Here is a 25,278-nt window from a genome sequence, read left to right as displayed (position 1 = left end):
GTGAGCAGTGCATGCTCCCACCAGGCAAACAAAAGTACTTAGCTTAGTGGGTGTTGGGAGGAGTTCTCAAATAACACTGGCCAACATGGTGTTCTTCATGTAGGTTTCTAGGACTCTCTGGATCCTTCTATTTCCCCATCTCCTATATTTGTCTTACCTAGAGTCCCAGTGGAATGTCCTCACATCTATCCCAATCTCCTGGTAAGTGGAAACTTCCATGGGACATGTCTTTTGGCCTAGTGTCCAATTATAAGTGAGTATATACCATGTGAGCCTTTCTGCTTCTGGATTAACTCACTCAGTTATGATCATTTCTAGTTCCATCCATTTGTCCACAAATCTCGGGAATTCCTTGTCGGGGCCTGGGGGGGATCTGTTCAAACTTTTGCACTAACCAAGGACAATACAAGTAATAAACATCGAATCCTTACTCTGATCTACCCAATGGACAGGACATTCCCTCAGTTATGTGGAGAGCAGGGACTGACTCTGACATGAACTCTGGTGCTCCATATTTGAGCACCTCCTCTGGGTGGGGAGGCCTGGTGGCACTCAAAGAAGAATAAGCAGGCTACCGATATGAGACTTGATAGCCTATGACCATATAGAGGGGGAGGAGGTCTCCCTAGGGGAGGGGAATAGGGTGAAAGCAGGAGGGAGGGAGGAACGGGAGGATACAAGTGATGGGATGACAATTGAGTTGTAATCTGAATAAATTAATAAAATAAAAAAAACCCTGGCTGAGTACTGGCGAACTAGTCACATGAGCTTGAACAGTGCTGTGAACCTGCTTAACAAACCTTAGAAACACCTAAAAGAACCAAACTACATCCTAGGGGGGAAAACCCACGAAATTATAAAAGTACAAGATACCAATATCCAACTAGATAGAATTTCTACTCAATGTCATTGAGTTAAAAGGGCTCAGCAGTTTGGCAGCCCTCCCAGAGGACCAGAGTTCTGATCCCATAACAGGAGGTTCACAACTGTCTGGATCTCTAGTTTTAGGGGACCTGTCATTTGCTTCTGGTTTTCATGGGCATCCACAAATACCCATAAACCTGGTGCATGTGTGAACACACACACACACACACACACACACACACACACACACACACACTAAAACCGTTTTTTAGATGACAGATGAATGAATAAGCAGGAAAGGACCACAGTGAGAAGCACAGCTAATCAAGCGTAGCTGACCTGGAAGTGACATCAGTTCTGAGACCCAATGGATAAGGTCGTTCTTGTCACTTGGGACTTAAATGCCTCCCAAGAGCCCACTTGGTAAAGTCCTGACCTCTGGCCAGCATTGCTACCAAGAGGTGGAGAAACCTTTAAAAGGTAAACTCTACTGGGAACCTGTCAGGTAACTGGCGCATACAGCTGGCTGGCTGTCAGTCAGCTGAAGATCACACCCAACTGAGGCTAACAGAGTCCCTTGGCCTTCAGACCGGGCAGAGCTGGCTGTGTGCAACCTCTGCATCCTCTTCCTTGAATTCTGTAGGGGGAAACTGACTGAAATCTGAACTTTACACATAGCTACTAAAGCGTTTATTGGTTTTTATAGGCTTGAGTAGGAAAACAAAGGGGAATAAAAGGAGAAAAGCAAATTGGTAGTGAGAAAGCCTTCCCAAAAGCAAGGCGGAGAAGGGGAAATCGTTAAGAAGAGGTTGAAGATAACGACACTGGAGACCAAATCTCTGGAATATATTCCATTCGCGCAGTGAGAGCTACAGAATCAGCTCCTACAGCATTCCAAAGCCAAATCTTTTTGTCATTTCATTCAGTGAGTTACCTAGTCATATCTAAATTATCCACCGTTTTGGCATTGCACTTTTACTTCACAAGCAAAGAAATGGTGCAATTACTTTCTGTACTTGGCCTCTGACAATTCTGTTCCTTTTTAAATACTCTCAAAATTTTTCTCAATTTTATAATTTCTCAGATGCTGTGTGTTCTAAGTTGTGGCCTCCACAGAATGTCACTTTTGTGTCACAGCTCTCGCCTTCTCTCCTCCTCACTGTCCTGTGTTGCATTCATTTGCCTAAAGTAACCTAAGATTTTGTAACTTTAAAATGATTCCAGGCACAGACATAGCGTTCACCCACAGGAATATCCTACGACAAGACACATATGTAATCAGCTTCTAGAATCTAGCATGCAGACATGATGCACTGAGATACACTGATTGCTTAGCCTGAGACAGGGCTACTCACTCTGGCCTTGATCAAATCTCTGAAGCCCCTTGTGTCAACAAAGATGCCACTGCTGAGGGTCTTATTTTTCTTTGTAGGTCATGTTACTTAATTTCTTTTTTATTATTTTATGTACTTGTTTATAATAAAATAAAATAAGATATATTTTATTAAGTGTATGTAGGTATGTATGTCTACATACTCCTTATACGCCTGGTCCCTTCAAAGGACAGAAAGGTGTAGTGGATGCACTCATGTTTTTGTTATGATCCCAAGTGTGGGATATGTAGGGATGTAAACATGTTATTGTTTTGAGCCCAAGTACGGGATGGGGAACAGACTTGTGAGAGAACAGATGATGTGTATCCACTAGAAGTCAAACCACTTCATGGGGGGGAGCTTGGTTTTTTCCCACTGAAACACATCCTAGTACAGACTCTGAGAGGAAATATATGTGTGTATATATACGTGTGTGTGTGTGTGTGTGTGTGTGTGTGTGTGTGTGTGTGTGTACATATGTGTGTTTGTGTGCGTATCCAAAACAGGAGGCTGGGGCTTTTTGGGTCTTGGTATTGTATGGCTGTTCATTGCTTCACTTCGAGACACTCCTAGAGAAAATGGCTCCAGCAAAGGCTTCGAGCCTCCAGGTTCTGGCAGCTACACTGGGCTTCGGCTGCTGATCTGGGTTCCGGCTGCTGTTCCAGGTTCCTGTAGTAACTTTGGTGGAATTGCTGGTCTGCTGAAATCCTGCCGACCACGCCAGGGGAATCACTCCCAGGAACTGAATTCAACAAGGTCTACTTCTCCAGTTCTCATTAACCTCTTTCCTTTCCCACCTAGGGTAGGTGGGTTGGAAGGAGAGGTATAATAAGCATTTTATAAAAAACAAATAAAGTAGGTTTGGAAAAGGTGAAGACTACATGTAACTCTCTCAACAAAAGAAGCCAAAAAGTCCAGAAGAGAAGAAGCAACGAAGGCGTGCACTCAGGCCCCTAATTGCTCAGCTCATCGGGTGTTGGGGAAAGGGGACATCTTGAGACATCTTGGCTGAGGAGGCCTCGTCGCAGAGCTGTGTGCTCCTGGGCTCCTGTGCCTCCGGATACCCTTCCACTGGGACACTGCCCCGCTTCAGAGCTGGGATACCTTCCCAGGCCTCGGGGTTGTGGGTTTCCTGGACACCTTCTCATCCAATTAGGAAGGCCAATACCTCTTACATATATTAACTCAAAATAGATAGCAGACCAAAACATAAAACACAGAATCAGAACCTAAAAGCGAACATGAGAGAGACTCCAGGCAACCCTGGACTAATTAAATGGTCTTTAAAGGCAAGAGGAAATAATGGGTAAGCTGGGATTCACTAAAGTAAAAACACTCTACCCTGAAAGAAAATAAAGAGTCAAGTAAAGACTGGGAGAGGATATTTGTACTAGATACAGTTGATTAAATATTCTTAACTTCAGTAGACAACAATTTTTTTAAAATCAACAATAAAAATATTTTTAAATGAGCCCAGAACTTAATCACACTCTTCATAAAAAGACACTCAGAATACAAATAAGTGCTTTAAAAGATGTTCTGTGTCACATGCTAACTGACAGCTATTAACAATGGCAAAAATCCAGAACTCTAACCACAGGAACTCCTGCTCATTGCTCATGGGGTGTAAAATGATGTGACCTGATTCTAACTGATAACAGTAAACAGCGAAGACACTGTAAGTATCTTGTTACAAAATAAAGGTCACTTGACCCTATGATATAGCAATCCTATTCCTTAGTATTTATGTAAGTTGCAGAAGGATTACAGCCACATAAACCCTATATGGAATACCTATAGTAGCTTGGAAAGCAATATTCTCTGGAAGATGAGTAGACTGTCATCAAAATGGTGGAATAGTGTTTGATAACTGCCTGCCACAAAAAGATGCCAGGAAAACCTAAGCACATTCTATAAGGCTGTGGGCTCTATGGCTCCAATCATGTAAGTCTGAAAATTACAAAGCTATGGAGGCAGCAAAAAGATAAGAGGTCCAAGGGCTAGAAAAAGGGAGGGACAGATAGAGAGAGCCAGAAGGCTTCTTGCAAATGCTTTGAAACTTTTAACTATGTAGCCATAACTGTGGGTGCATGCCATCACGCAGTCTCAAAAACTTGTGGAATATCCAAAACCAAGACTGAACACTAATGCCAACTGTAGACTTTGAGTGATTCTGAAAGCTATATGGATGCATTGAGGTGGTAAAGGTACCAGTCTGAAAAAGGACATTAGTGTAGGGTAGGGTGTGAATTTTCAGGAGTAAGTGGTACATGGCGCCACTATCCTCCTTAAGGGTTCTGTCAACTGGAAACTGCTCCAAACATATTCCCAATTAAGCAAAAGGATTTATATGAAATACATATCCCTATGTCTCATGGACCATGCCCTATACCTGCCCTTCTGCCAGGCCTGGTAATAATAGAACTGAAGGTGTCTCTCCACTGAATAGATAGATGGTCACTAGCTTTGGTTTCCTAACTCTAAGCCCCCAGCCCCTGCACCTTTTCTAAAATTTAAATTTACTTTTTAAAATTTATTCATCAGATCGTAGTGCCCTCCCTTATTTCTGCAAGCCCCATCCTCCCTCCTTCTCTCCTCTTAACCCCTCCCTTAGTCCTCAGAAAGGGGAGCCTTCTTCCCTTACTAACTGACCACAGCCTATTATGTCTCATCAGGATTGCCTGCATCTTCTTCCTCTGTGGCCTGGCAAAGCTGCCCTGCCAGGGGGAAGTGATAGAAGAACAGGTAACAGAGTCGATGGCAGACACATCCCCTGCTACCCTTACTAAGGGACCCACATGGAGACTGTGCCGCCTATGGACTACATCTGAGCAGGAGGCCTGGGTCCTTTGCATGCATGGTCCTTGGTTGGTGCATCAGTCTCCTCAGGTCCCTCTTGGCCCAGATTTTTTGCCTCTGTTCATCTACTTGTGGAGCTCCTGTCCGCTCCGGTCCTTCTATCCTCCCCACTCTTCCATAAGACTCCCTGTGTTCTGCCTAATATTTTGCTATGAGTCTCAGAATTGGCTTTGATCATCCGCTGGGTAGAGTCTTTGGGAGGACATCTGTGGTAGGCTTCTGTCCTGTTCTCTCTCTTCAACTGCTTCCTGTTTCTATTCTATTTGCCCTTCTGAATGAGAATTAAGCATCCTCCCTAGGGTCCTCCTTGTTACTTAGCTTCTTTAGGTCTGTGGATTGTAATATGCCTATACTGTATTATGTGGCTAATATCTGCTTATAAGTGAGTATGTACCACGTGTGTCCCTCTGGTTCTGGGTTACCTCATTCAGAATGATTGTTCCCAGATCCCCCAAGTCCCTTCTTTTTTTATTTTATTTTATTTTTTTTAATGATTTATTTTTTTATTAAGTATACAGTGTTCTGTCTGCAAGTACACATGCACACCAGAAGAGGGCACCAGATCTCATTATAGATAGTTGTGAGCCACCATGTGGTTGCGGGGAATTGAACTCAGGACCTTTGAAAGAGCAGCCAGTGCTCTTAACCTCTGAGCCATCTCTCCAGCCCCCCAAGTCCCTTCTTAAACCTTCAGAGGCAACATTCAACTGTCTGCCACTTCCAGCTTCTAAGCTAATGGAGAAAGTAAAGCTGCTTTCTCTATCAGAAACTTCCATCAAGATACCTCCCTACACTGATAACAGTTGTTTCCTTGAGAGTAAAGCCTGTCCACAGAGAATAATGTTATTGCTACAACTCTTCTAGAACAGAGGGCTTCATAGTATCTTACCATATAACTGCATCATTTGAATATCATCATACAATCCCACTAAATATATTTATTCATAGTTATATCCTCATGCCCATGATACCCCACATATATAGTATCAGTACTATGCTGTTACCAGACTTGCTAAGGTCCAAACCTGGGCCTTTGTCGCCCTACAAGCTGGTCTGGCTATCAGTGGACCACTGAGAGAAAAGCCAAAAAAGGAAATGTGTTCAACATAGGCACGTGAGGAGTAAATAGAGGTTGTGTGACTCCAGGTTTCCTGCCAGGGTTCTGATACAGGCTAAGGTTTAAGCATAAGGCAAGAGGCATGTACAGCCAAGCAGTCCTGTCGCAGTGAGCTCCTGCTTCTCGCTGTCTCCTTACTGTCTCAGCTCCAGGCTCTCCGGCAGTGAGGTCTAACAGATTGTCACAACTGTGTGAAATCTCTTTCAGAGGGAGAAGTTTCTCCTCCAGCTGACAGAGACTGCAGTTTCTCACCTCCCTCAGCCTGGAGTTCCTGGGTAAATTGCAATTCCTTGGGGACCCTTGCTTCAATAGTCTGGCAGGTTAAAGAAGGGACACAAGGGTCTTCGTGTGGAATGTCTTTGCCCTGCCTTGCCACTCCCCTGGCACAGCAACAAATCTCGCACTCTCCCACACTCCATGCAACAGGAGTGCGGTGTTGGCCGCGCGGTGCGGTGTGCTTTAGGCACTGCATGCTCTTCTCTTGCGATTGTTTTCCTTTAAAATAACTTACATGATCTTCCTGCTTGGTGAGCTTAATGAAGAAACCTTATGGAAATAGAAACTGTGAAGCCATCTTCAAAGTACATGTGCATTTGAAACGGTAGATGCGGTAAGTTTTATTTTTAAAATAAATGGATTTTTTTTGCTGTTATTTAAGTGCTGCGTGCATGTGTGCACACGCATGTGTGCTCTGGCCTGCGGCAGAGAGCAGCGGTATCTAATCTGTAAGCCACGTGATGTCAATATTGGGAACTAAACTCGGGTCCTCTACAAGAGCACTGTGTTCTTTTAACCTTTGAGGCATCTCTACAGGCCAGGAAAATGTTTCCTTAGCCTTCTTCAAACCCCAAGTTCGTTACAGGAATATTCCCCAAGTGTAATTTAAAGGGACCCTTGTAAAAGTAGTAGTGTAAAAAGGAAATAGCACTCATGGCGTAAAATAAACTATGTGGAGCTATTTACTATTAAAGCAGAAGATTGCAACTTAAGAAAGATGAACTTAAATGGATCATAAAATGGATGCATATTTTTATAGTAAAATGTTTGCAAATAGAAAATTTTTATTTGTTCCCTATATTTGATAGAAAAAAGAAAAAGTAAGACAGGAGTGGGGACATGCGGGAGACATTCTAGATTCTTCAGTGCTCTGGAATTTACACCAGAATTAAGTCCTTAGAGTCTTGTACCCTGGGGAAGGAGAGGAAGCAGGTGTGTCCTCTTCTAGGCAAGCTAAAATCCCCTGCTTATCTTTCATCTAGCACCAAGAGTTTGTTACCACAGAAAATTCACCTCCTCTTCCTGCCCTGTCATTTGTTTAAGTATGGTGGCATTCGCAAAGCGTTTCCTCCAGGGGAAGGGGGAGGTCATGAGCAGGCAGAGAGGGGTCTACCCCTCCTGTCTTGAGGCATAGGTTTAAGCTCTATAGAACTCCAGGCAGCTTTTAAAAGAAGTGGAATACAGGTTGTATTAATAGTATAACTTAGATGGATGCACTTAAGGATGCTGCTCTTTCTAGAAATGTGAGCGAGAATAGGCACATCACCAAGTGACATGGTGTACCTTGGTGTTAGCACCACCTGATCTGAGAGGCAAGAAAAAACTCAGTGGTAAAAGAACCAGTGAGAGCCAGACTGCCCATAGGAGGAGTCTTCTGGAAAGGATGTAGGTAGAATCTGGGCTTTGGTGAGCAAGAAGGGAAGAGGAATTCTCAGTCTCTCTCCTCCCACTAGATGGCACCTCCTGACAGTGGTCCAATCAAACAAGATGTCAGATAGAAAAAAAAAACCCTAAGTCAGGCATGAGGGCCAGCCTACTGCTCAGAACATGGCAGGACAGAAATAGTGCCTAAAAGCTGGCATGGAGCAAAGAACCACTTATGGCCAGAAGGCTCATAATCAGAACTGTTCAAGCACACTCATCAAAAGACTGGCTGATATTCTCCCTGTGAGATGAAGGTCAAAAGCTAATGACTCCAAAAACAAGCTTATGAGACTCTTGGGCCAAACAGAAGTGCCTTGGAGTTCATCCAAGGGGTTCGGAAAAGAAAACTGTTCCTCAGGTCCCTCTGTAAATCAGAACCTTATGGTTATGGCGATAGCTGCCTTATACATCTTTTCTTTTTGTAATTCTCTGTTCTTGCTCCAAATCCTCCTGTGTCCTCCTCAAAACCTCCTCTCAATTTTGTGACCGTCCGTGTGTGTGTGTGTGTGTGTGTGTGTGTGTGTGTGTGTGTTTTGTAATCTATAGCTGACTGAGTCCAATCAGAGTTGCTCATGTGTACATGTTTTTAGGGCTGGGAATCTTACCAGGAGTCTCTACCCTGGAGAACTCTGATTATCTCTACAGCGGCAGCCACTGACTGCCCATCTCCAACTAGGAGCATGTTGTAACTGGCATGGTCATGAAACACGCTATGTGCAAGCAATCATATTGTTGACATTTTAAGGGCACAGCATCATGTCTTGTGCAGAAGACACTAGCTCCCAGCAGTCCTCCTGGTTTTCACAGTCTTTCTACCCCATATGTTCTCTGAACCTTAAGTGCAAGGGCTTTATATAGATGTACAAGTTGGAACTTTCATTCATTTTTTTTTTTTTTTTTGCATTTTGATCAGTTGTGAGTCTTTGTGGTAGTTCCCGTTATTGCAAAAAGAAACTTCTTTCGTAAGGAGTAAGAGCTACATTTTGCTCTGGATCTAAGGCTAAGTATTTACAATACAAATGGAAGTTATATTGATTATTGATTAAGAAAATGAAAGTTGTAGGCTCTCCCATAGGGTCTATGATCTCTTCAATCACAAGTTTCTGACTAGGTTTAGAGTAGTCACAGGCATGAGTTTCTGCCTGTTGAGCGGGACTAAAGTCCAATTAGACAGCTGTTGGCTACCCTCAAGACAGAGTGCCATTATTGAACCACTAAGAATACTTTGCTGGGCTGGTCCTCATTGTGATTCGGAGGCTTCGCATCTGGGGATGACTGTTCACTGCATTTCCCCTTTAGCTGCTTGCCTCACACCTTCCAATACTATGATCGTCCCTAGGGGGGAGGCCTCTACATCATACCAGTTTGATTCTTCTAAGTCCTGCGTCCAAAGTGCATGGAATCTTAAGCAATATGCTCTCATCTTCAAGCCTGGGCAGTAACAGGGGAAACAGCAATATCCTGTATTGTTTTAGGAGTCTCTTGGAACCTATCTGACCAACAACTCCAAGGGAGGAGTCCTCTGCCTGACACTAGAGTTTTTTTAGGCAGTCTGTGGATAGTAGGGTTAACTTTATCACCCCATGTAGGAAAGTTCTACTTAAATAACGCACACACAGGCACACAGACACACACACACACACACACACACACACACACACACACACACACACACACGCTATGCATTTAAAAATTTTATGAACAAGGGGCATGTCCCATGAAAGTCTTCACTTACTAGGAAAGTGGAACAGAGGGGAAGACTTCCTACTGGGACTCTAGGTGAGAGAAAGATCCAGAAGGTCCTAAAAAACCTACAACAAGAACATTATGATGGGCAGATCTGGGCCCAGGGGTCCTGCTCAAACTATAGTATCATCTAAAAACAATACATGCAGTAAACTTTGAACCCCTACCCTGATCTACCCAATGGAGAGGACATTCTCCACAGTTGAGTGGAGAGTGGGGACTGACTTTCACACGAACTCTGGTGCCCCATATTTGACCATGTCCCATGGATGGGGAGTCCTGGTGACACTCAGAGGAAGGATAGCAGGCTACCAAGAAGAGACTTGATACCCTATGAGCATATACAGGGGGAGGAGGTCCCCTTGAGTCACAGTCATAGGGGAGGGGAGTAAGGGGGAAATGGGAAGGAGGGAGGAATGGGAGGATACAAGGGATGGGATAACAATTGAGATGTAATATGAATAAGTTAATAAAATATATTAAAAAATAAATAAAATTTGATGAACATAGATGATTTGCCTGCAGGTATGTCTGTGTATCACTGTGTGCCTGGGGTATGCAAAGACAAGAGGAAGGCTTCAGATATCCTGTAACTGAAGTTATGGATTATTAAGTCTCCATGGGGTGCTGAGAATTAAGCCCAGGTGCACTGGAAAAGCAGCCAGTGCTTGTAATTGATGAGCCATCTCTTTAGCCCTATTATATGTATTTTCAAGGAAGCTTGTAAAATGATACCCAACATTTTACTTTGTCCAACATTCTTAGTGTTATTTCTCTTCCTCCTCCTCCTCCTTCTGTGTTATCTTCCCTCCTGTGCCTCAGTTGTCTTCTCCATCTACTTCCTGCTTTCCCTCTTCACAGTGCCTGTAACCTTCTACGCCCTGCTTCAGCGTGCCTTCTACTCTCACCCCGTGCTTTCTTACTCGTTTCTGTGTCTACCCCAAGTTGTATATTCAAATCTCAAGATTCAGGGAGAGAGAGAGAGAGAGAGAGAGAGAGAGAGAGAGAGAGAGAGAGAGAGAGAGAGACAGAGAGAGAGAGACAGAGAAAGAGAGAAAGAGAGATAGAAAGAAGAAGAAGAAGAAGAAGAAGAAGAAGAAGAAGAAGAAGAGGAAGAAGAAGAGAGCAGAGAGGAGAGAGGAGAGAGAGACAGAGAGAGAGACAGAGAGAGAGACAGAGAGAGAGGAGAGAGGAGAGAGAGAGAGAGAGAGAGAGAGAGAGAGAGAGAGAGAGAGAGAGAGAGAGAAGTTGTCTTTCTGGATCTGGTTTACCTCACTCAGTTGTCGTTTTCCGATCGACCCATTTAACTGCAGATTTCACTCTTCTTCGCGGTTGAGTAAAATTCCTCTGCAAACACACCACATTTTCACCACCTTCTCACCAGCTGACTGACACGTAGGCCAGTTCCATTTTGTCTCTATTTTGAGTAGAAAGGTGATCAACCTGCCAAACTATTACCTCCGTACTGAGGCACTCTAATGTTTTAACTTATTCGCTGACATTTTCATCCTGATGTTCTGCATCTACCACCACCTCTACGCAACTTCCTCCAGGGCCTCTCATCCAACTCCCTCCCAACCTCAGGCTCTCCTTGGTTACGGCTGTTATGAATAAAAGCAGGGTGAGCCCACTCAGTGATGCCGTGTGTGGGTAGCTGTGGGGTCATCTAGTGGCACGTGAGGAATTCCAGCAGCAGCCATACCTCGAATGTCTGACTATGGGTCTCTATATTTGTTCCTTCCTGCTTCAGGAGGAAGCGTCTCTTTTGATAGACGAACAAGGCACCGATCTATGAGTATAGCAGAGTAGCATTAGGAGTTGGTTTACTACTACATTTTTCGTCATTTTTTAGACCAGTAGTGTTTAGTTTGACTGTAGGCTTCTGGGATAGCTAGTCTGAGGTTGTTGGTCACCCAAGATGTGTTGGGTATGGATTCCATCTTGTGGAGTGGGTCTTAAGTCAAATCAGTTATTGGTTTTTCCCATAAGCTTCGTGCCACAATTGCCCTAGCATGTCTTACAAGCCATACACCATTTTAGGTAAAGGGTTTGTATCTAGCTTGTTGTTTCTGTCTCTCTGTCTCCAGTACCAAAGACACTGGAATGTGTCTGTGAAGGCTCCATGTGAGCACAAACAGGACATCTTCATTGTTAATGAGTTGTGTAGGTGTTATCGTCAGCAATGTGGCCTTGCTGTCAGTTTGTGGAGAGCAACCTAGTAGTCTTTGCTTTCCCATGGGGCCTCACTTAGCCAACAGCCCAATTAGATGAATGGCATCAAATTTAAATTATCTATGTGGCAATCATCTGTTGCTGTATAACAAATTATTCAAGAATATAATATTTTATTGTCTCACAATGACATATTTATCTGTAACTTTTATAGTCTGTGGTATCCAATTGTAGCAACACAAAATAGACTAAGACACAAACCACAGACGGCAAAACTGATAGTGATTCAGAATCCATATATGAAAGGACTAATGGTCTATACTTAGCATTGACTATGAATTCTTATCCTGTTGTCCTTCTTGAAGTGTATCCTAAACTACCCAGATCTGTTTCTATGTACTGTCACATGCTTACCCCCTACCATGCAAGCTTCTGATGTAGTGACACACAGTTCTTACTATCTCGGAGAATAGGAAAAGATTGTTTTTACCAGTAACTGGGAAAGTAGAGACCAGCAGTGAGTTATAAAATTCAGACACAGTGCCTTACACAGAAGAATTTTGTACATGTGATTAATTTGCTTTAAAACATCCTACATCGCCTAAGGCACAGTGTCCAAATGAATCACCTAGAGTTCCATATCAAAGTCTAGAAGTGGCTTAACTTCGTTCTTCTGTCTTGGGGTCTCTCATGAAGCAACAATGAAAGTTCTGGCCTAGTAAGCAGTTATTTTATGGTTTAATGGAAAAAGGATTCGCAACCAGGTTCATTCACAGGGCTGTTAAGAAATCTCAGTTCTTTGCCATATAGGCCTTTCTACAGGCCTATGTCATGATATGTGCTTCTCCATAAAAAAAAAAATAACCAAAATGAGAAAAAGAAAGGATGTCCAAAATGGAAGCCAAGTCTCATAGTGGGAAGTGCCACCTCTTCACAATGCTACTCTATTTGCAAGCCAATAGAGGAGGTGAGGCGGAAGAGCTTGGGCAGTGGTGGGAATGTTAGTAGGCAGCTGCCATTAGCATTCTTCTTAGAGGCTGTCTATCATATTAAAAAAGCATGGAAGTGATTGTACTAGTCACTTGAGTGCCATCTGAATTAACCACAACCATTTTGAAGAGACTAGTTATTGAGACATATCAATCTTATAAAAAAAGAGTAATTAAGTTTAATTTAAGAGCGCTGATTCTAATCTTGTTCTGTAACAAAATAAGACATTTGGACTATAGTATTTTGAAGTGTAATTGGTAATCATAGTGTTAATAATGACAAGTTTTATGGACAAAAATAAGCATTTATATCTTGATTTAATGATGAATTTAATAATAAAGCATGATATAAACATTTGTCAAAAAGATTGCAAGTCTCTAAAGTGTATTTCTACATGGGTTAGCATCCTCTGGGATTTTGGCTCTTGTATTAATGTTACTTTTGCATCGTTGTGACCAATACCTAATAAGATAACCTTAGGAAGGTTCTCAGATTCTGAGATTTCTCCATGGTTTCTTGGTTCAATGCCCTTGAGGAGAGCACATAAGGGCAGGAGCAGAGAGCAAGGATGTGTCTTTTCTAATTGGCAAACAAAAAGACAAGCCCAGACAAGCAAAAGAGTTGACTTCTAGGATGTAGAAAATGGAATAGTGCTTTTAGAGGCCGGGAAAGGTAAGAGAAGAGGGGGGGAAAGATGGCCAAGAGATACTAAGGTGTTTGTGGGGGTAGAGGTGCTACATCCTCAAGAAAACACACCCCATAACTCATTTCCTCCAGCTTGGTTTGAGTGCCCCTGTTTCCAGAATTTCATCAAGCAAAGGCCAAGAGTTTAATCCATAAGCCTTTGAAGGGAATGCTTCATTCATATCTAAACCAGATTTTCTCTTGTCCCCCAAAAGTCTTGTGTCCCTGTCACAATGGAAAATATATTCTGCTCATCTTCGAGAGGTTCCAAAGTCTTTACAGTTGCTGACAAAATGGCTCCATGAATAAAGACACTTGAGGTCTGATTACCTGAGTTAGATCTCTGGACCTAGACAGTAGAAGGAAAGAACTGGTTTCTATATGTGGCATATGTACCCACACGTACACACACACACACACACACACACACACACACACACACACACACACAAATTAATTAATCTAATTTTTTAAAATCTTAAGTTAAACATCTCTTCTGAGACTTAAACTTTTAGCTGTGAGCTTCTGTTGAATTATTTTTTAAGTTACATTTTTGAAGGTATATTGGTTGGTATAGAATAAATAATCCACTCCAAAAAGAATAAATGGGATGATAGCAAGAAGGATAGAGCCCAAGTAAAACTAAATCCCAGTAGAACAAACACTAAATTCTATATTCCATTTCAAGTACCCAGGGCATGTGCTGGCATGATCTAATCTCCAAAGGCGTGAGCAGTCCTCTGCCCATGGCCTTGCAAGAGAAATCCACATAGATGATCATGGGTTTTTTCTCACTTAGTTTTTAGTTTTATACTGTGTATGTGTCATGTGTATGTGTGTAGCATTGTGTGTGTGTTTGTTTAGTGTGTTGTGTGTAGTGTATGGGTGTGTATATGTAGTGTGGTTTGTGTCTTTATGTGTGTATGTGCAGTGTGTGGCGTGAGTGTGTATGTAGTGTGGCATACGTGTATGTGAAGAGGGGCACAAGCATGCAGGTTCTGAGGATCGAGCTCAATTGTTCAGATTTTTGTAGCAGCACCTTTACCTGCTGAGCCATCTTTCCAGCCCTGTTAAGGGTGTAGACCTGTCTGGCCTTGAACTTGTGATCTTCTTGCCTTTGACTCCTCAACATATCTTCCTAGAATGTAGTACCACATTTGACCACATAGCTTCCTTCTTGTCTTGCTCCTCTTGTTGCTTCCAGTTTTTCTGGATACATATTCAACATTCCTGGCATCCCTCAAATCTGAGGTTTCCACAGAAGCTCAGACTTGACCTTGTAGCATCTTATAGGCTGTGTGACCTGTCACAAATTGACTGGATTCCAGAGCTTGCTTTTGAATCGTGGTAGAAATCTCATTGTCCCATAACTCTTTTTCTTGCAAAAACTTGAAAAGCCAGTATTTACTTTAAACTGGCTAAAAGCATTCAGAAAAAAAGATGCCATTGCCTGAAGGTTATACTGTATTGACATTTCACTCACAAAATTTATTAGTACTTCATATTTAATCAATATGACACATAATTTCAGGATATAAACAAAATATAGCTTTGTCATAACCAGCATAGATGGCATTGGGTGCAATTCCCAGAAAGGTCCCAGTCTCCCTTGCAGCTTCATAAACATGTTCATAAAAGCCGATATTCTATCAACATTTGGTCTTCTGAGCTACCACTAGAAGCAACGCTGCTTATGTCACTTCAGAACTGCTTCAACCTACCTTTCCTAATTAGTCCACATTCTAGCCACAAATCAGTTCCAAAGCCCCAAGAAACAATGAGTCTGATCTGATACCAAGTTACTAACAGGACAACTTAAAGGAGGATTTATTTAAACTCACATTTTGGTACTACGCACTTGAGTAAAATATCAACCTAGAAAGGGGTTGTGGCAAAGAACCTTCTTTCTTCCTCTATGGAAAACAGGAAGCAGAAAATAAGAGAAGAAGAACCATTGACCAACTTCCTCTTGGGTAGGTCTTGCTTCCCAAAGTTTCCAGAACATCAACATGGGGACCAAATTTCAATACATGAGCCTTTTCAGGGTATACACCATCATCAAATCATAACAGCCTATCTTGAAATTGTATTGTTCAAGATGCCACTGAAATAGGGAAGCAAAGAGCTAACACTCCAAGTCCTACATATTGAGCACTCTTTTCTGTCACAGGGTCCATGGGGAGAATTTCCAGATAGCTGAGCCAAAGTTCAATGATTTCTGAACACAGATAGATCTCACCCTGACCCCACCAGGTCTCCACATGACTCTAAAATTCCTTTGTATTAGCTATGCTCACCTATTAGCCACTAGAACATTGTTTGACTATAGCATTGATTAAATAATTCTTCAAGGATGCATTATTATAAGCAAAGTATAAGTATATGTCAATTCTATATGATATAAACAGGAACCAAGTTAGTTATCTTGATTGTTTTTATTGAGTATGGCAGACACAGATGCTCATCCTAATTATATAATGGTTCTTGAAAGTATAGGATGTCTTTGGAAAACCATAAAAAGTGTTCTGTGGCCTCAAAGGTTTGTGCCCAAAGAGTCTGCTGGCAAGTTCAGCCTAGGTCCAGGTTTTCTATTTTTTTCAATGTCTTTTACTGCAATTATAGTGGAGGTCCATTGGGAGATGGCCTCTGGCTTCCAAGTCTTACTGTGGTCAGAAAAAAGCCATGCCACTGCCCAGTCTCCTGGAAGAGTTTCCTCTCACACTCTCTTGACCACCCTCTTCAAACAAATGCTCCCCTCCCAATGCCCATGCCAGCAGGAAATTTTAAGTTGCATAAATTAAAGCTATTTTAGGGCCCTGTTTATCTATAGGCTATCTAGCTCTTGGTGGACAGGAATGGGAGGAACAAATATCCAGGACAAAACATGGTAGACTAAATGCCTCAGGAGCCCAGGAAGAACCTAGACATGCTTTTCTGAAGTGATTGCTGAATGGAATGGAAAAAGAAGGGCATGGTGTGCTTGGTGGCTATAAGGCTAAGAATTAAAACCTATTCTGGGGATACCTTTGGAACCTGTAAGCATTTTCAAAGGAAAACCAGATGACTAGGGTCAATTAAGTTTGTGTAGGAAAACAATTTTGACTAACTGAAATCTGTTTTCTATTCAGAAGCAGGGAGTTTGAAATTTAAAGATGATTAACAGCACTTCATCTATGCAGTGGAAATGTTTTTAACCCTGATGGTCTATAAACCAGTCACACACACAAACATGGGAAAGTCTAGTGGATGACACCACCTATGAAACATAACATATCCAGGCAGCAGAAGGCTGTTAAAGCAAGACAGATTTCATTGCAAAGTATTAGCTTAGAGTTTTCTTGTTCTGGATAATTTTGAATAAAGTATACCCTGAATGCATGGTGGGGTATAAAGCAGACAACTATGACTACCAGGAAGAAGAAACTCTTGATTTGGGCTCTGTACTCTTGATGGGCCCACATATCAGGCCAATAGGCTTTTATCAAATGAAGAATGACAGACAGCTGTACCAGAAAGAGGACCAGAACTGTTGTCATCATAATGACAATTATAGAGTAGTTTATAATGATGATTTCCCTGGCATTGAGAGATCTATAAAACTCAAAGCATCGTTGTTGGTCTGTGTAAATTGGATCAGTGCCGTACTGTAAGAAAAATATCGGTAAGAAGATGAGGCTTCCTGCCATCCAAATAAGAGCACTCAGAGCCACAGCATGGTACTTCTGTAACTGTTGCATTTGGAGTTTCTTAAAATAGGCGAGCAACCGAAGTATTACAATGGCCACATAGAAAACAAAGGTAAGGTACATGTGGCCATAGATGGCACCACTAACCACTCGGCAGGTAAAAGACCCGAGCTTCCAGACTGTGGAGAGATAGTAGCTGAGACGGAACGGCAGGCTGATCAGGAGGAGGCAGTGCAGGACAATGATATTAATGATGATCGTGGCAATCGCTGATTGGCTATTTCTTTTGAGCATCATGTGTGACATCATAACTGCTCCAGCGGTGCCTCCAAATAAAACCACACTATAGGCTGTTGTCAGAACTGCCCTGCAGTAGGCATCACACAATGGTCTTGCAGTAGGCATCAGCATGCTCGAGCCATTTGACACAAAGGTGACATTCATCACGTCCATGGTTCCTTAGGAAAAAAATTAGATCACAAACTGTCAAATCGAAAGTTTTATAAAATTATCATTGACATAGTGAAACTATGCAATCGTGTGCAAATATTGGAATTTTCAATCCTCAAGGACTCTTTAAAAACCATGAAATTGTACAAAAGAAGTACTGTTGGAGATTCTACTCAGTAATTCAGATGTATGTACATACATACATACATGCCTACATATATACATACATAAGTACATACATATATAGGGGCTATGCCCCTAGGTATTCTACAAACAGATATGCTCATATATACATGTCAGGACAAGTGGAGTATCAGGAGAGAGAAATCAGATGCAAAATCTAACAGCCCCAAACTCCTTTAGTAATTGAATTAAATTGTGTGTGCTGTGCCTGTGTGCATGTATACTCATACATGTGCCCACCTGTGTGGAGGTCAGTTAGCAACAAGGTGCCTTCCTCAGGGGTTCTCCACTTTAATTTTTGAGACAGGGTTTCTCGGTGAACCTTGAACTTTTCATCTCAGCCAGTTTCATTGGCCGTCCAGACCCTGAGATCTGTCTGTCTCCACACACTTCCCCTGCCTCTCTGTGCTGGGTCACAGACAAATGCCTCCAGGCCTAGCTTTTACCTGGGCCCTGACGATGCAGACTTAGGTCTTGCACTAAGCCTCTCCCCAGCCCATAAATAGTACTTAAAGGCAACATATTTATGATACACAAAACGACCAAATTTAAATGAAGTTGAAATCGGTAGAACCCAGTGCACATTGAGATCAGATTTGTAAATGTGACCCCTCAAATTTTATGCGAATGATTTACAGCAAAGTAGAGAAAAATCTACACAAATCCAGTCACTAATCATAGGTAGACAGGTCAGGTGACATTTGGGATCATTTCCTGGGAGCAGTTTTGAAGCAAAAAGCTCTCTAGCACGTGCCCATCCCTGGACCTCATTCTGCTTAAATCTGAATACTTTCGTGCACTGGTGTGTTAGCTTTTGGTGAAATGCTACTGGAGGGTGGTTTGCTTGGTTGCTATTTAAGTTTTTCAACTGTGATAGCATGAGGGGCAGGTGCAGTGCTCAGTTTAAAGCCGAGGTGGCTTTCAGCCAGTGCAGTCCAGTTTCTAGAGGCCCCAGAGGGAGCAGGAGCCACTGCAGTTTCAGGGGCATCAGCTGCACAGGGAGGAAGGCTGTGGGGATTGTGGTCAGGGCTCATTTAGACATTCAGTGGGCTAGTTTGCTCCAGACAATTTTTTGACTAAGACACAAAAATAATGAATTTTAATATTAAACCGTAGAGGCAGTTTCAGCTCTTGACTTTTACTCTAAGTGCCGTGATAGATAATGAGGATATTTGAGACTGATACTGCACGATTATGTGTTTAATTAATATCTCACTATTTTAAATGATAACTCTTTCTCAAGACTTCTGTTCTACCGTGAGGAGGCTCAGACGTTGACAGCTTCAGCTTGCCCTCGTGTGCCTCTTGCCCATTTGTTGAGAAGCACCTTAGAATTATTTGTGTCTGAATGTGAAGTCACCCTGCAAATGTGTTTCCTGGAAAGAAGAGCTTTTTTAAAAATTCAGGTGCTCTAGCACAGTTATTGCCCTCAATAAGATTTTATGTTAACTTAAAAACATTACAACTTCCATAACAATCTAAATGCTTATAGTCAAAGTAAGCATTTTAATGAGGCATATACATTAAAAGTCTGTAATATTTACCTGCTTTTATGTGATACTATATTTTATATGATATTAAAATCAACAATATAAAATTTTTTTTGATCTTTTCCAAATCTAAGTGTATGATTTAGGATTGAAATTAATTTAAAGTATTTTGAAATTTACATTAATTTTAAATTTAATTTGAAACTAACTAAGCCTAAATTATGGTGCAGCTCCACAGCTTTAGTAGCAATGTGCTAAGGCAGAGGAGAGAATTTGGGAAAAGACAAGTACCATAGCTGCCCCGTTAAGCAGCTTCAATAGGGCAGGTAATTAAACATTGCCTCTAGCTGTAAAAAAAAGTTGAATGATGCCTCCCTTCAAAAATTAATTTGGATTGCATCCATATAGAAAATAAAAATCATGACATTTTCAAGAAAAAACTCAGAAAGACATGTAGAGCAAATAGAACCTAGACATAAAATGATCTCTGTGTGTGTGTGTGACACACACACACACACACACACACACACACACACACACACATATCTATATAGATAGATAGATAGATAGAGAGAGAGAGAGAGATGTGTATGGTGAGTCACAAAATTAGAAAAAAGAGCATGACAATAGAGAAAGAGATATTAAAAGAAAGGAAAAATAGAAGTATTGCATTTAAAAAGAAGAACAACTCGAGGAGAGAGAGACAGCCAGATAGAGGTGAGCAGAGGAAACGGGAGAGAGTGGGGGAGGGGACAATGACTCAGAACCAATCAATTTATGCATGTGGGTGAAAATGCTGCACCAAAAAGTAACTTGTGAGCTAACTTAGAAACTAGTAAACCCGTAAATCAAATAACCTTTTCTGGCATCTTAAAATTTCCTCCTCTGTTATGCACACAAAGCTGTTTAACATGACACAAAAGACCTACCTCACCTTTTGTTGTTTCTCAGGAACTTCCTATATTTTCTCTCAAAAATTTACTTTAAGATTACAACCCTATTTCTAACATTATCCTTCAAAGGCCTGTAATTAATTCTAAGTATTTTCTTTGCTTATTAAAACCAAGTACTAAAAATTTCTAGATACACCTTCCACTAAAACAAAACAAAACAAAACAAAACAAAACAAAACAAACAAAAAGAACAACTTAACCACCAAAAGTACTTGCCTGCTCCTTCCCAGTTGTGGTTGACGGCGGTGGGAAACTCAAGGCAGCGTGGTCACCTGTCGCTCTCCATCAGAGCAGGCAGGAAAAGCAGCTGCTGGAACCAGGACTGCCCTGAGTGCAGTCAGGACCCACGGGTAGGGTGATGAAGCGAGTGACCTGCTCAAGCGTTGCCCTGAAGGCTCAGGAAGTCCAACAGTCAAGATGCAGATCCGTGATAAGCAAGCCCTCTGACCTCAGGCGGACATTATCTCTACAGTGGGGCAGATTCGAAACTGCTCCTCGGGTCAAGACTTTTGTTTTCACTCCCAATGACTTATTTGCAAAATTAAAATGAAACCCGTAGAGGAATTTTTCAGTGCCGTTTCGTCCCACTTCTATGTACCACCCCAAGTGTTCTGTGCACAGAATGGGGTACGGGGAAATCCTTTCTGGACAGTTTTCTCTCTGACGGGCTCACCTCACATTCCACTGTTCACGGGCACCTTTCTCCCAGGCAGGCTGCTATTTGGAGAGTTGGTTCTTTTGAAGATCCGCCTCCAGCTGATGTTGCTTCTACTGAGGGTTCGCATCTTCCAAAGGTCTCATCTCCTTACATGAGCTTTCTCCCTTCTGTCCTAACCTCACAGACATCCTAAGACACCAAAACATGATGTAAAAGAAGTGTCAACTTAGTACACTACCACAGGAAGATAAAAGGAGCCAACCCACCTTCAACAGTTGCAGCCACACCTGCCCCAAATCGGACCAATGTTCAGCTTACAGAAACTACAAACCTCTGAGAAGTTATTGTCTATAAGGCAAGCTCCTTACGGCCTACGAGCACCAATGGAGACTATTTTCAAACTGCATTTGAAAAGATAAGCGTTGCCTGTACCTGTGCCATCTGCTCCTCAATCAGCCAACAGTGCTGATTAATTTGAAGATGTAAAATAACAGGATCTTCTTGTAACAAACCCATCTGCTTAATTATTTGAATAAAGCTTAAAGAAAAGACAAAAATTTGACTCTTACCAAGAAAGTAAAAATTAACCAGCTCAATTCGGCTAGAAAAAAAAAAATCAAATGGAAACAATTTTCAACCAATTTTAAGCATCTCTTTTTAAGTCAAATTAATTCATAAAATACAAAATCTGGGTCACAGCCCAGATTTGGATGTATTAATCTGACAATCTTTATTTTTCAAATAAAGTGTGTTTCTGGAATCTGTACGCTAAAGTATGTTCCCATAGAAACGGTGCTATGTTTAGAGGTTCCTTGTATGAGGAAGGAAAACTGGGAAATAGGTTAGTTGCAACCAACAGCAGGGAATAAAACTAAGACAACGGTAACTGCGAATTGAGCGCTGCGCACCCAGTGTTCACACTGATGGTATGGCTTTCTGCTAAAATGTGTGCGTGTCCCTTCACGGCAGGAAGAGCACAGCAATCACACACTGTCTCCACTCGCAGTCAGACTCAGCCTTTTTTCCCATGCAGACACACTAACTCTTCAAAAGGAAACAGCACACCCTAACAAGAAAGCCTTCAAGTGATTTACTTCTGGAAAAGACAGTCTTCCTAGTCAACCAAAGCTCACAGCTGAGGACAGTTATCAAGGGGGAAACTGAGGTTCTTTTTCCAAAATAGCAGCCTCTCACCTCCAGGATGCACATGTTAGAGGGTTTCTGTTAGCGTAACAGCTAATATGTTTTCTACTGTTTATATTTTTATTTGAATTAACCTTCATTCACTATACAAAAGGGATGCTTTTTGACATTTTAATACACATATATTATGCATTTTTCTTAGATCTTCCCAGATTCGTTTTTCTGGTGTTCTTTCTCCTCTTTCTTTGTCTCCTCCCTCCCAAATACACAGGCTATATGTGTATTCAAAGAAAACGCACAGGATCTGCCTTTCTGAATCCAGCTTACTTCTCTCACCATAATGATTCTGAATCCCACTCATCTCCTGAAGCTGGACATGATTTTATTCTTTATTACCGAAACACTGTTGTATATGTGCTGCATTTTCTTTATCCTTCATCAGCTGGCGAGCATGTGGGCTGCTGCAACCTCCTGGCTGCTGTGAACAGTGCGGCCAGAAGTAGGGTTGCACACGCACCTCAGCAGCACCACGGCTGGCACCCCTTCAAGTGTGGTCAGAGCAGGATGCCCATCACTTGGTCAGTCCATTTTTGGCTTTCTGAGGGATCTCTGCACAGATGTCCATGGCGGCTGCACCAGCATCTAAGGGTTCTTTCCCCCTCAGCATTCCTGCTAGCATGTACATGTTTGTTTTCTTGAGGGCTGTGGGAAGTTTGAGATAATCTCTGAAACCTTGGTTTCAGAATGGAAGTAAACATTGGTATAGAAATACCTTTAAAATTCCAGACAATCAAATTTTAAAGACATATTTATTTTTATTCACACGTGTTTATGAGCATGTGCCCATATGAGTGCAGGCACACATGAAGGCCAGAAGAGAGTGTTGGGTCCTCTGACACCGGAGTTTCAGGCAGTTATGGAACTAAACTCAAGTTCCTCGGGAGCAGCAATACATCCTTTTAATTACCGAGCTGTCTCCCCGGCCCTCAAAACTCACCTGTACAGTCCATCCTCATCGCACAGGCTGAAGTCCGACATGAACATTAATTATTAGCCTGCTGTTTTTCAGAAGGCGTCCTCGTCATGCACACACAAGAAGCAGATGTGGCCGGAAGAGCTACTGTGCACCTTTCTATGGAAGGTGTCTTTTGAGAGGTCTCTTGATGGGTCTCTGCTCCTGAAAAAAATGGGATGGAAATTGACTATTGTCTTTATAGTTGCTAGACTGCTACTATTGGGAAATGTCCTTGGGCAATTGGTAACAAAGCCAGAAACTACTCCCTCTCAAACGTATTTACATTCTTACATTGTAAAGTCCTGGAAAATGCCATCTACTCATAAATTCCAGAGACTAGGTCATCCTGGATGCTGGCTGCAGTGTGTGGGATTTCAAGCACTCTCCACATGAGCATCTGTGTTCTTGGTTTCGGTTCATGTAGGTCTCTAATGGTATGTACATGTCCACTCTGGCTCATGCTCTCATAGGCAAAAACAAATTTTCTATTATAAAGACACGAGATTTGGAATGAAGAAGAATAAAGTGTCCCTCTAACTCTTCCTCTTAGCGGGGAGATGACCCAGGCAGAACTTTCTAGTCTCCTTAGGAGTCAACCGAAGTCTATTTTGAAAAAAGTATATTCTCAGGCTGGCTTTCTCATATATAGAGATTCAAATAATAAAAGTACACCTGGCACACAAAATTTTTCAGTAGCCGAAAGTCTTGGATAGCCTTTCTTAAATACATGAACCAGTCCAACCTTCTCTCACCATTTAGGGTGTCACATGAGCAGATTTCAGGACCAGGGAAACTATTTGGGAAAAACTGTCTATACTAAATACTTGTATTTTTTGTGTCATTGTTCTCGAAAACCATAACTATTTTGGTAGCTTTTACATTGTAGTAGGTATTGATTAGGTGGAAAGGAGATGGTGACATATTAACACTACTCTATTTTGTTTAACAGTCAAGAGACATTGTGAACCATAGATTTTGACATCAAAGATTGCTATGAGGAGCAAATCTTCCATGAAGACTGCAGGCTAGCTGGGTGTCTTTTCCTGGCAAAGTGCTCTTTACAACTAAAAGGAAAAAAATATAGTCTTAATTTTTTACTTTGATGTATGCATGTGGTGTATGTATGTGTGCCATTAATGCTTATACACATATGAGTGTAGGTGCACACATACCACGGACATCAAAGGACAACTTCTGGTGCTGGTCCTCAGGGTCCACCTTGTTTGAGACAGAGCCTCTGTTATTGTTGTTAGGCACTGTGTGCGCCGGGCCAGCTGGTCAAAAGGCTTCAGGGCACCCTCGAGTCTCCACCTCCCCGCTCAGCTGGCACATGTTCTGGCGATTCAGAATCAGTGCCACACACTTGTGTGGCGAGTACTTAGACTCACTGACCGAACGGTGGGCTCAGCCTAAGGAAAAGATTTAAGTAGAGGAAGAGAGAAGTTTGAACTTATACCCAAGGAAAAACTCTGCTGAAAGAAAGAGATAAGACCTCAGTTCACAAGATGCCATGAGGTCTCTGGACTTTTCTGCCCCTGGAGTACCCTTAGGTTTTTATGCATTGTGCCTTTGTCACCTGCCTCAGACTGGAGAGGTGTTGTTTCTCTCCTGAGCACGTGAGGCAGTCCTTTGTCATTCTGGTCTCACTGACAGCACTTCCTTGGGGATCCCCCCACCCTGGGGATCCTCCCACCCTGGGGATCCCCCTACCCACCACAGACAGTCACAGTGTTGGGAGACTGCTTGGGTCTCTGTCTCACCGGCCTGTTCAGTTCCTTTATGAATGAGTCCCAACGGCTCTCTTAGGGTTTATTGGCCCCTTTTTTCCCCTGAACCGCTCTGCCCTCAGGCTCCATGAGCTTGGTCTCTGGCATTTTAAAGCGTGAGACCCCATCGAAGTTTTGAGAATAAGGAAAGATGGTTTGTCTGTCACACTCCTAGACAGACATACATTTCACAGGACATTAAGCCTATTGCTTACTGTTTCCCAGTGATCAGCTTAGAATCTTGCATAGAGTTCCTACAATAATTCAATAATCTAAATGAATATATTACTATATGTGACTTTTAAAGAGTGGTTGTGGGATAATCTCTTTTAGTGATGATTTAATAATTTCCCCCTTAATTCTTACAACTTTCCTGGGGCTAGAGATGAATTTGAGATTTGGCATTGGTCTATAAGAGACTCTATCGT

The 25,278-nt window shown here is 42.1% G+C and overlaps 1 protein-coding gene across 2 annotated transcripts; it reads right to left on the bottom strand.

Moving 5' to 3' along the window:
* Positions 1 to 14,633: 14,633 nt before the first annotated feature.
* Positions 14,634 to 24,297, bottom strand: LOC311604737 (putative G-protein coupled receptor 141). Of its 2 annotated transcripts, XM_084794801.1 has the most exons (4): positions 24,257 to 24,297; positions 23,067 to 23,246; positions 20,942 to 21,115; positions 14,634 to 17,650 (listed from the first exon to the last, which is right to left on the bottom strand). In XM_084794801.1, exon 4 carries the CDS (start codon positions 17,643 to 17,645, stop codon positions 16,746 to 16,748), a length of 900 nt encoding a protein of 299 aa, XP_084650927.1. In that variant the 5' UTR covers positions 17,646 to 17,650; positions 20,942 to 21,115; positions 23,067 to 23,246; positions 24,257 to 24,297; the 3' UTR covers positions 14,634 to 16,745. The 2 variants fall into 2 exon arrangements, with proteins under 2 accessions (XP_084650927.1, XP_084650926.1); XM_084794800.1 differs by lacking the exons at positions 20,942 to 21,115; positions 23,067 to 23,246; positions 24,257 to 24,297 and adding an exon at positions 20,485 to 20,905.
* Between the last annotated feature and the right edge of the window lie 981 nt (positions 24,298 to 25,278).

This window comes from Acomys minous, assembly GCF_964271855.1.
Source record: "Acomys minous genome assembly, chromosome: 9".
Classification (NCBI taxonomy): Eukaryota; Metazoa; Chordata; class Mammalia; order Rodentia; family Muridae; genus Acomys; species Acomys minous.
This window is presented reverse-complemented; position numbering and strand designations above follow the sequence as displayed.